This window comes from Schistocerca piceifrons, chromosome 3 (genome assembly GCF_021461385.2).
Source record: "Schistocerca piceifrons isolate TAMUIC-IGC-003096 chromosome 3, iqSchPice1.1, whole genome shotgun sequence".
In the NCBI taxonomy this organism is placed as follows: domain Eukaryota; kingdom Metazoa; phylum Arthropoda; class Insecta; order Orthoptera; family Acrididae; genus Schistocerca; species Schistocerca piceifrons.
Window position 1 is genome coordinate 889,357,284 of NC_060140.1, and position 12,684 is coordinate 889,369,967.

At 37.7% G+C, this 12,684-nt stretch overlaps 1 protein-coding gene across 1 annotated transcript in view; it reads left to right on the forward strand.

Moving 5' to 3' along the window:
• Positions 1 to 12,684, forward strand: part of LOC124789746 — a 257,297-nt gene that overhangs the window by 222,929 nt on the left and 21,684 nt on the right. Inside the window, exons 19-20 of the mRNA XM_047257199.1 lie at positions 507 to 650; positions 11,438 to 11,630. Of these exons, the coding sequence (XP_047113155.1) occupies positions 507 to 650; positions 11,438 to 11,630 (337 nt within the window). The remainder of the gene's footprint in view (positions 1 to 506; positions 651 to 11,437; positions 11,631 to 12,684) is intronic.

Consider the following 12,684-nt stretch of genomic DNA (forward strand, 5'->3'; position numbering starts at 1 on the left):
CTGTAGTCATATTATGGTATATACATGGATCCATGCAGGGGCAGTTAGCAGTTGGCTGCTCCATAGATTCCTTGGCCATGTACTAATTTGCCAACTTCCAGAACCATTTGCAATATACACCGCAGGGTTATGTGCAATCCACATGGCAATGGAACAGAGGAATCATGATATAAAGAGAAATTTTCTTACCTGCTCCAGTTCCTGTGATGCTCTCCAACTTATTTAACATCTTTTGTAGTCACCATATCAGTTTTCCTACATACAAAATATGTTTGAAGTACAGTGAAATATTTTTTGTTAGCTGTAAAGCTTATACCTTCCTTTTGAGCAACTGTTTTTAATAGTGTATTCAACAGAGTAAAAATGCAGTTACCATTAATTATTGAAGAGGCCCCAACTTGTGCAGTCTGCTGTTAGTTGGAAAATTAAATTGCAGTGAAAAAAATGCAATTGACTAGGAGGGGAACATCTTTAATCCACAGTTTTTGTGTGTGTGTGTTTTGCAGGCAGATAAGGAATCCCGGTGAGGCAGCATTTGTAACAAAACTCGCAAGACTGGTTGTTAATTCCACTTCAAGGAAAATGCGTGTAGGAATAATTGCTCCCTACAACAAACAACGTCAAGAGATTTTTAGTCAGTTTCAAAGTTGGTAAGTAAAATGCTGATTAGTAGTTCTGAAAGTTTTGACATCGGCTCTCTATTGATTAGTCCTCATTCTGTCCATTCATTCTTCGACAAACATTGTCAGCAAATACGTGCACTGTCAGTACACTGAAAACTATAACAGTGTTATTGAATCTGTAGGCTATTGGCAACCTTCTTATTTAGCATATGATTATTCACACGTGTCAGGTTCACGTTTTTACATTAAAATTGAATGTCTTTAACATCATCATCATCATCTTGGACAGTTTCCAGCCACTGGCTGGGTCTGTCGGGAACACAAGCCTCTCCATCGTGTTCTGTCTTTCCACCATTCCCCCTCTTCCACCTTCGTCCAGTCCTCTCCTCTTCTCATCACACATTCCTTCACTCCCTTCACCCATCTATCTCTTGGTCTTCCTCTGGGCCTCTTCCCCTCCAGTTGCAGATCAAACATCCTCTTTGGAATTCTTCCCTCATCCATTCTCTTCATGTGTCCATACCACTGCAGTCTTGATTTTTCTATCCTGTCCTGTACTGGTTCCTCCTTTAGTCTTTCCCTCACATACAAATTTCGCAATCTGTCTCGTCTTGTTACACCCAACCTGCTCCTCTGGAACTTCATTTCACTAGCCTGTATTCTACTTTTGTCGCTTTTGTGCATTACCCATGTCTCACTTCCGTATGTCAATATGGGGACAAAGTAGGTTCGGTATATAATTCCCTTGGATTTCTGTGGCACCTCCTTGCTCCAAATAAGCCCCCTAATGCATTTGTAGAACTGCCCTGCTTTTCTGCATCTTTCATTTATTTCCATTGCGTTTCCCCCCTTACTTTCAATCACGCTTCCCAGGTACTTGAAGTTCTGTACCACTTGTAGTTTTTCCCCTCCACAAGTTATATCCACATTTGGCCTATTCTTCTTCCTTGTTGTGACGATTATTTCACTTTTCTTTGCAGAGAAATGCATTCCATATTGTGCTGCCGTTGCCTCCCATGCATCTAACTGCTCTTGCACCTCCTTCACGCAATTTCCCCATAACATCAGGTCATCGGCAAAAAGCACTGCTTTCATTTTATGATCTCCAATTGCATCTGATACTTGCTGTAGGATTTCATCCATAACAATAATAAACAATAAAGGCGAAAGTGCACTTCCCTGTCGCAGCCCATTTTCCAGCTTGAACCATGCAGTACGTTCCCTCCCCACTTTCACACAACTCTCACTTCCCTCATACATTTTTCTGACTTTTCGTGTAATCTCTTCATCTATCCCTTTTGCGTTCAGCACATCCCAGAGCTTGTCCCTACAGATACTGTCATACGCCTTCTCAATATCCAAAAAGGCCATGATTAAGTCCTTCCCGTACTCATAGTGCCTTTCCTGCAGTTGCCTTACCGCAAATATGAGGTCCGTTGTTGATCTTCCCGGTCTGAAACCGTACTGCTCCTCTTGCAGTCTACTTTCAATACTGCTTCTTATTCTCTTCTCCAGTCTTTAACATCATTATTTATTTAACATTATTATATGTAGGGCCTATGTATTATGTATTTAACGTCACCTACATTCTTATGTCATTCTGTTGCACTTTTTTGTATAATAAATTCAGGTTAATTCATTCTGTTATATCTACAGTGGAATGTGTGAAGATAACCACTAACTGTGTAGTGGAGACATTGTGCAGTAGATAGGCATATTCACTAGAAATTGAGCATGATGCTTCAATTTTTCTTCTGAACACATTTACAAACACAGTTACATTGCATTCACACATTGGCATAGCTGGAGCAGTGAGTTCTGATGGGGTGAGTTAGATGTACAAGGCAGAGAGAGGCAAAGGCAAGGAGGCAGAGTGAGTGTGGAATGGCAGGTTTTAATTTTGCTAGTGCACTGGTTCTCTACTACATGTAAGTCAGCCATTCCACAACCGCCTGTAAATTTCTTAAATGAGCAACCGGAAAATAATCCTAATAAATAATCCTAATGTGTTATTTCTAATCTCCAGTCCCCTTGTCTACTTTCAGCTTACTATGGCTGAAAAATAAATTCCTATTCACTACTTTGAAGGGAGTGAACAAATAATGATGAAAATGAAAATTTCACGTTCTTGTAGTCTATACTAATATTGAAAGGGGAGATGTTAGCAAAAATTATAAAGTTCTTGACTGATTTACTTCAGTTATATTCCAGTAAACATTCACACTGACTGTAAGCTCCTCCCCACTCAAATAATAGTGAACACGTCTTTTGTTAAAAACCATGAGGAATAAATTCTGTGCTGTGATGATGGTGGCTTCATTTTCTTTCTTGCAGTTGGTTTTAATTACGATAGCAGGGCATTCAAATCATTATACAAATTGTTTCCCCCTTATACAGGGTGTAACAGAATGATGTTTTTAAAAATTTGGGATATTGTACAGGTTGAAATTTTGAACATTTTACTATTAGGAACCTTTGCCAGAAATGTGAAATGAAGTTTCTACAGCCGCCTCAGGGCTGTTGAAAATTCACGCACTATTTGTATGTGAAGTTACCAGGTGAAATTCTTAGTGAAAATTTGAGCTGGTATTCTTGAACCCTAGTGGACAACGTATCGCATCAGATATTTGAATGGTGCCTTATATTTGAACTTGCTGGACAGTTGTTTACCTGCGCTTCTCGAGAAAATTTGTTAGCAACTGCACACTAGCGTACAGTTTCAGAACGATGGTGCTCCCGCGCACATTATACATCAGGTCAGGGAATATCTCACAGAAAACTTCAGGCAGAGAGTAATTAGAAGGGAATGCCCAGTCTCTTGGCCTGTGTGCTCCCCTGATGTCACTCATCATTACTTTTTCCTATGGAGTTACATGAAGTCAGTTGTGTTCCCAACACCAATAGGAACAGTACCTGAGTGTACTGAGTGCAGTCTGTACAGTGTTTGATACCATCAGAAGGGAGTGCCAAATCTTGCAGAGACTCGGACAAAGATGGTTTGTCATTGCGTTACGTAACAAAGTTGATTGTCACTACATTGAACATTTATTTTATAGTAGTGAAGCCACAGATTCAATTTACAGTATCTGATTGTGCTCTACTGTCAATTAACATTTTCCAAGCTACAGTTTTCTGTTGTTTCATTTAGCCTACCAAATACGTAAAAAGTGCATAGTGCCGTAGAAACTTTATTTTACATTTCCAGCTATAGCCTCCTTGTATCAGAAGGTTAAAAATTAAGTCCTCTGCAACCTCCCACATTTTTATAATATTGTTGTTACACCCTATATTATATTTCTCCGTATGTATAATATTAAACAGAAACTGTATAAACAAGAATTTGCTGTTTTGTTACTTTCTCACACTCGGTTTCAACAGACTATCTGTATGTTAGGATAATTGTATTTACGGCTTGTCGGCTTATGGTTAGAATACTACCACATAACCTGAATTGTCTAAACTTCAGATGCACCTGAAATGACCAATATTATTTTGAAAAAAAGTACTAGGAGAATTTAAGGAATACCAATCAATTGCTACCGTTGTCACCACAAAGATGCAGTTCAGTATGCGCAAGAATTTCCAAAATTTCGAGGAACTATAGGAGTAGCAGTGGAGACAGAATATTAGGATTAAAGCAGCTTTAACCTAGCAACAGTCCATATTCTGATATGACCACTTTCAGCACTGGTCCAACTGTTGGTACATTATTTCATGATGTGATGCGGTTTACAACCCAGAAGAATTTTATGGAAATTAAAAACATGTGCTTGTGAAAGTCTATACAGTTACATCCATTTCTCTGACTTCCATAAGTGGGAATTGCCAGTCCAATACATCGTTCAGTACTGGTGTGCTCTAGTGCACTAGATGCTTCCCTACACCTACCTCTAGTGAACCCATCCTCCCTCAAAATATCAGCTTATTACTCTTCACTATTTAACTATGCCTCTGCGCACATTACTAGTTTAGACTGATTTGTAGTTTATGAGTCGATGAATCTTATTTCTCACTTTCCTCTCAACAGTCTCTCTCTTCCTGAATGTTACCCAGTTCTGAAACCACTCTCAAAACTCTTATTTCACAGTGGCCAAAGTGTTACTAACCTTTTCAGTACTAGTGTGGGTTCTCTGGTTTTGCAGTTCTGTTCTCCTTACCTTGCTGTCCTTTTCCCTCCCTTCTTCTCCCACTCTCTTGTGGTGAAGCAAGTGTCTTTGTTGCCTAGAACCAGTTTCTAGTTGCAAGGAGAGGGTGTGTGTGTGTGTGTGTGTGTGTGTGTGTGTGTGTGTGTGTGTGTGAGAGAGAGAGAGAGAGAGAGAGAGAGAGAGAGAGAGAGAGACTTCCCCTACTCTACCAACCACCCCCAAAGTCGAGCCAAGCACACACCTCTCAGAGTTCTTGTGGCCGACAAAGTTATGTAGCTAGGTAACATAAAATTTTCATATTCTTATAATCCTGTAATTTGTAAGCAGAATGGTGGGAATGTAAGGAATATGGACTGAGCATCATCAAACAAAAAATTACCCAAAAATCACGATTATGAAATTTTACATCCAACAGGGTTTAAAGATACTGAGTCAAAAGTTTAATAAAACATGTAATTTGATGTAAAAGTGTGATGTAGAAATGTTATGTATAATTAATTTTAATAATTTACAAGTTTTTTAAATTTTGAACTAAAAGTCGTATAAAGATAGTAAACTCATGTTCAGAAAAAACACCTTGAACAGCTAGAGGTAGGACATCCTGTTCATAGGACATGTACGATAGTATGTTCTGCAGAAATGATTAGCATTTCTATCACCTAAGTTCAGCTCGTGTCCGGATGCCTAGTAGGCACAGGGTCCGCAATCGGCCCTGAAAACTTGTTCCATGTAGAATGACATCGACACATATAAGATACAAATGACATCCAATGGTTTAGCCATCCGTGCTGTATTCACATGGTACCAAAGTTCATCAGTGGTGGTTGGCAGTGGGTCACAGCACTGAACCCGCTGTTTCACCGTATCCCACACGCTTTCAACTGGCGATAAGCCTGGTGATCGGGCAGGCCAGGGCAAAAGCAGCAACATGTGGTCGTGAATTTCTTGCTGAAAAATGGCGTCTGGGGTGCTGTGCATGGCTACGGCTTGCAATATGTCACATAGGTCACACTGGTCACAGTGGCCTGGACATGGGCCAACTGTGATTTGTGGTTGTACCAAATGGCACTCCTATGAATCTAGAACTGTACAGTGTACAAAGTGTATTGGACATTCATTAATTACTATACACATTCCTTGAATTTTTTCTTTTTTTTTCAGGCATCATTTTAACAAAAGATAAAATTATACGATATTTTTGTACTCTACACATTTTATAAAAATGGTCTTAATCGGTGAGGCAGTTTTGTTTTTCTAGGTGTTCCCTTACTGTAAAGAAGCAATGCTCGACCAAGTAATCCTTCACAGTTGATATGTACTTGTTTAAGTCCATTATTATTTGATGCCAGGGTGGAGTGCGCTTTTTTGTAATAGCACTGTGTTTGTCTGTTACACATGTGCATCATTTATTTGTCTTGTGTGGTAGCTATGTACAGATTCATTAAGGGTGATGCTCGGACTGCCACTGTTTACTTTTTCTTTTATAATAATTACATTTTCAAGCATATAAATACATGGAAGTGGTAGTATTTTATGTTTCCTGAATAGTGGGTTGCATGATGATCTTTTATCTAACCCTTCCATTAATCTAATAATCTTGCTCTTCAATCTAAATTATTTCTGACTAGCTCCATAATCTCCCCAAAACACTACACCATATTTCAATATTGAATGAACATAAGCAAAATATATGGTGCTGAGATTATCATGTGATATACAGTTTCTTATTATGCTCATTACAAAACATGTTTTGCTCAATTTTTTGGTCACATATTCCACTTATGCACCCCATTTCATGTTTTGTTGAATACCTATACTGAGAAATTTCGTACTCCCTGTTTTTTCAATTTTTTGTCCACTTATTTCTTCAGGAGGATTATCTTGTGTCATATTCTGGGTGGTGAAAATATCCATTGCAACAGTTTTTTCTAGATTTGTAATGAAACTGTTTGCATCAAAGTACTGTACTATCTTCTCTGTGGTGGTCTTAATGTCATTTTTCAAAGTTCTCCATGCTACTTCCTGTAATTAAGACGCTAGTGTCATCTGCAAATTGATATCACTTACTGTTTTTACTGTTTGTATGTAAATCGTTTACATATAGTAAGAACAGAAGTTGACGCAATATGGAACCATGGGGAACTCCATGTTTGACCACTAATAAATCTGACTGATGAGTTTTGACTATACCATTTACTTCACGTGTTATCTCTATGAGCTGTTTTCTTTCATGGAGGTATGCTTTAATCCAGTTATGCAATGCTCCCCTAATAGCCCAGTTCTGAATGTTACCTAATAATTTATTGTGATTGATGGTATCAAACACTTTTGACGACTCTAGGAATATACTTGAGGTACGTTGCTGCCTATCTAGGGCCTGTAGAGTTTCATAAAAAAAGAAAATATTGCTGTTTCAGTATACTGATTTCTCCTAAGACCATGTTGTGATGCCGTTAGTATATTATATTTATTTATGAAATTTAACAATCTTTTATAAAAGAGTTTCTCTAGAATTTTAGAAAACACAGACAGTAGAGAAACTTGTCTATAGTTTGACACCTCTTCCTGGCTTCCTTTTTTTGTGTAGTGGTTTAACTTTAGCAATTTTTAAACATGTTGAAAAGCTGCCAGTTGAGGATAGGTTTACAAGATACATCAGTGGTTCAGAAATGAAGTTTACACAGTTTCTTACAACAAAATCTGGTATGTTATCTATTCCTGATGAATGTTTTGATTTGAGAAGCTTGATTTCTTGCTGTACTTCCAGTGTATTAGTTAGTATGAGACATATTGTGTTTGGTACCTGTTCAATTTTTGATGTTATTTGTGAGGAATTTTTATGGGTGACCATTTGCTCAATAAGTTTTTCTGCTACATTTACAAAATAACTGTTAATTGTATTAGCTACCTCCTTTGATTTGCAGATAGTGTGCAAATTTTCATTCAACTGTATATTATTAGTTTTCGTTTTGTTTCAAGAACTGGCATTAAATGATGGCTCTAGGAATATACTACAAACTCTTACATATCGCTCATAGGCATTGTGAAGATAAGATTAGAATAATTACAGCTCGCTCAGAGGCATTAAGACAATCATTTTTCCTGCCCTCCATACATGAATGGAACAGTAAGGCACCCTAATAACAGATGAAGTGGGACATATCCTCTGCCATACACATCATGGTGATTTTCAGCGTACAGATGCAGATGTAGACGTAGATGCCCTTTCATAGCCACTTGTCGTAGACAGCAAAAGAACCATAACCATTTTTTGAAAACATTTTATTTTAAGTAAACAGTACAAAGTAAACTGGGAGAGATAAACATGTAAAACTGTATTCCTTTGCCTCAGTTTTTTTCTTTTTGTATAATTTCTATTTTTTTACATAAACATGCATTGTCACATTTACATCATTTCCTGTTTTTGTAGTTAATGTTTCCTCTGCTAGTAGTTTCTTCATTAGTTGGTAGTATATTTACCTGTAAAATCTCTTCTACTTCTTTATGGTAATTTCGCTTCTTTCCTTGCCATTACTAGGCTCATTACTGCCTCCTAAATCAGTTCCAGAGGGTGGAAGACATAAGAGTTGGAACAGAATCAGACATCAACTTGCATTTTGCAGGAAGATTCAACAGTTCACATTCTAGATCCCTTTCATAATCCAGATCAGATAAATACAGGTGTTTCAAATTGAACATACTGGATTTAAGGTGTTGTAGCATTTATTACGTTCAACTTACAATTGTAAATAATACACCAAATGAAAGAGCAACTCAAACAGTTTTGTTATTATACCTGTGCGCAATGGGAAGAGTATGGAATGACAAAAAGTGACTGAAAAACGTGTTGAACGAGTGTGAGACTTTCACGCTTAGCCCCAAAAAAATACCCTCACAGAAAGTTTATGGGCCTTTCTTTTTCGGTGAATCAACTGTAACTGATGTTTCGTATCTTTGATGTGCTACAGCTATGGCCCGTGCCTCAAAGGGAAGAAGCTGAACAGCACATCTTTATTTGGGAGCAAGATGATGCGTCACCTCACTGGCATAACTCAGTACGCGACTGGTTAAATGACGTTGTATCCTACCAGTGGATTGGCCGCAAGGGGCTGGTTGACACAACATTGTATGCATGGCCTCCACGTTCACACACCATCTGAGGCAATCATGTGTATATGCCTCCGATACCAGCTGATCTGTCCGACTTTAGAAACAATGCTGTTGCAACAGTTACTCGTGACACATGGATCAAGGTTTGGGAACAAGTCACAAGAATGCAAGTAGATGTAATCCATCACCTGAAGACAGGGTTCATTTCTGGTGGGGGTATCATTATTAATGGAATTCTACAAGATCTTCTTACTCGTATATGTTAATCATCTTCCACTTCATACACATCAGTCAGAATTAGTTCTATTTGCAGATGGGTAAGTATAATAATCAGTCCCAATAACATACATCAACAGAGAAGATCATAAAAATTTGTTTAGCCGGATTATTAACTGGTTTTCTGTAAATTGCCCCTCTCTTAAATTGAATAAAAGGCAGCATATTCATTTCTCTCATCAAAGGGTCCAGCACTGGTGGTACATTTAAAGTGTGGAAGGGAGTTAATAAACAAGACAAAATCTTCAACATTTTTGGGTGTATTATGGACAATGATTTAAAATGTAACAAAAATGCCTTTTACAGCATCCTAAACAACTCTGTTCAGCCGTTTTTGCACCTTGTGTTATAGCAAGCTTGTGAAAGAAACAAATGAGTATATACTTTGCTATTGTTCTATGAGTAATGTCATGCAGAATTGTATTGAGGGGCAAATCATCTTAAGAAAGGAACATTGTACAAAAGCATGCTATAACAATAGTGTGTGGTGCTAACCCTCAATCATATTGTAGACAACTGTTTAAGGAGTTGGATCTTTTAATTACAGTATCACTGTACATTTAATTCTTGTAAGTAACCAATTAGAGTTCAGAAGTAGTTATGACACTCATAACGACAATATTACAAGAAAAATTTTCTTCATTACTCTCCCTTAAAACTGACATTAGCTCAGAAAGCGGATGAATAATTCTGCTGCCCAAATCTGTGGTCATTTTCCCAATTATATTAAATGCCTGATAGATAACAAAGCTAAATTTGAAATTAATCTGAGGAAGTTCTTTCTGGGCAACTCCTAGTCCATTGACATTGTTTTACTTAGAGATTTGTAGCTTATTTAGTGTAAAAGTGTTACATGTTTACTTGTGTTGTTAATCTAAATATTGTTTTGTGTTATGTGAACTAGTCTGTAAATGATCAGCATGCAGGTACATTTAAATAAAAATTATGTTAATATTCTGTAAACTGATACATTCCATGTCATTACAGTATACAGTGGAAAATGACATATGGTACATGTAACTAACACAACCAATAAACACCCCAATAATCTCATTACCTAAACAAATAGCATAATACCACTGATAATTTAGTAAGTTGAAAATTACAGAATGTGGAATGTCTCTCAGTACATATGACCAAAGTACAGTGGAGACAGTAAGCAGTTAATAGGCAAATAAACAAGAATGAAAATATTGATCAGGTTTTTACTTTTTTCACCCCAGTCTCATTTATGTGCCTATTTTTCAACAGATGCCACAACTATATAGTGAGTTATACCTTTACTCCTGCCATTATTTAAATTCCGCCAAGTTGAATTGAATTGAATTTTTATTTGATCCTGTAAGATTACATTGTGTACAGTAAATGTACGTGTAATATAGGACATGTCAAAGTATTAACATTCATTATCACTTATTTTTCTACACCTTTAACTTACATGTTTACATAATTGATAGTGAATAACAATAAATACGAATGTAATGGTATAAGTATTCTGCAACACTGTAAAACTCTTGCCGGCCGTTGTGGCCGAGCGGTTCTAGGCGCTTCAGTCTGGACCTGCGCGACCGCTACGGTCGCAGGTTCGAATCCTGCCTCGGGCATGGATGTGTGTGATGTCCTTAGGTTAGTTAGGTTTAAGTAGTTCTAAGTTCTAGGGGACTGATGACCTCAGATGTTAAGTCCCATAGTGCTCAGAGCCATTTGTAAAACTCTTTTTCAATGAGATAGTCTTTAAGTTTCTTTGGAAAGTCATTGTCAAGTACACTATCTGGCAGATTTTTAGGCAGACTTCTTAGTAATCTGATACCAGAGTACAGGGGTCCTTTTTCTAGCATTGCCAGTCGGTGGGGTATGCTCCGTACTTCATTCTTCCTTCTTGTATTGTGGGTGTGTACACTAGCATTTGTAATCCAGTCCTCATTACCTTTTGTGATGTACATTATTGTTTTGTATATATGCAACAATGAAAAAGTTAAGATACCTAACTTTTTGAAACAGTTTCTGCACGTTTCAGAGGTCTTTCTTCTTAAAATGGTCCTAATTGTTTTTTTTTTTTTTTTTGTTTTTTGTTTTTTTTTTGTCTCTTGTTTGTTTGAGTTTCCCCACACAGTCACTCCCTACTGTAAGTATGATTCAAAAAGTCCATGATACATTGTACACAGAAGACTCCTGTCTCAATACTGTGATAGTTTTCTGTTAGCGTATTCAATTCATCTTCTGTAATTTATGTTAGTATTTTGCATTTCGCAGTACAGTTTCAGTGTGATTCTTTACTTCCAGCCCAATATCTGAGATGAATCTGATTGACGTGCACACGATAGATAGTTCCCAGGGACTGGAACGTGACATTGTTATCATTTCATGTACAAGGACTGATGGAGTTGGTTTCTTGACCAATACTGAACGTCTCAATGTTGCAGTGACAAGAGCACGCTATTCTTTAATAATATGTGGAAACTTCACGTCCCTGAAGGTAAGAACAAAGAATATTATAAAAAATAACTGTCCATTTAGTTGAGAGATAGTGTAATGGCCACATTGTGCCTCAGATTTGCAAATACTTAATTATGACTATTACATTATCTTTGACATTCCAGAGATACTTACACAAAGTAGTATTTTGTATGGGAACTACAACACAAAACTGGCTGGAGTCTGTCACCAGTTCCAAATAAGCTAGTCTTTGGATAAATTCACTTGACACTCCTTAAACTGTCATTCTGTTGCACAAATCCAGATTTCTATTCAGTTGATCAGAAACATGATTCTCTTTTGCTTCAGTGTTTACTACAGGATAAAGCATAATTGTAGTCAAAGAAGGCTCTGTTGACTGCACAGTGATTCATCCAAACATTCCCACACAGTCCTGCCACCCGAACCCAGTACTGCAGTCTTATATCAAGAAAGTACCTAGAACCATTAATAGTTTACTTTGAGATTCACAAAAAAATGAATTAGAATATTTTCAACATAAAATGTTTTTATTGCAACAGCCTTATAATGGATTGTTTGAGGGGCTGTGCTCTGCTTGTCACTGCCGATACCATACCCTCTGCACTAACATCCCCAGTCCACATGGCCTCGCCGCCACTGAACACTACCTTTCTCAAAGCTCGACCAACTACCTTTCTCAAAGCCCAACTAACTTCAAACCTTCAACCTCCTTCCTGGTCACCATGACCATCTGTATCTTCACCGCAATTATTTTTACTCACTACAGACAAATCCGTGCACAGCTATGGGCACCTGTATGACACCTACACTAACATGTTCATAAACCATGTAATGGAATTCTTCCCAGTCATCCTAAACCTCTCACCTGGTTCAGATTCAGTGATGACAACTGCATGATTTGGACTGAGGGTGATGACACCCTATCCTCCAGAACCTCAACACCTTCTCCTCCATTCCCTTCACCTGGTCCTCCTCAGCACAACAAGCCACTTTTCTTAATGTCAACATTCCCTTCACCTGGTCCTCCTCAGCACAACAAGCCACTTTTCTTAATGTCAACCTTCACCTCAAAG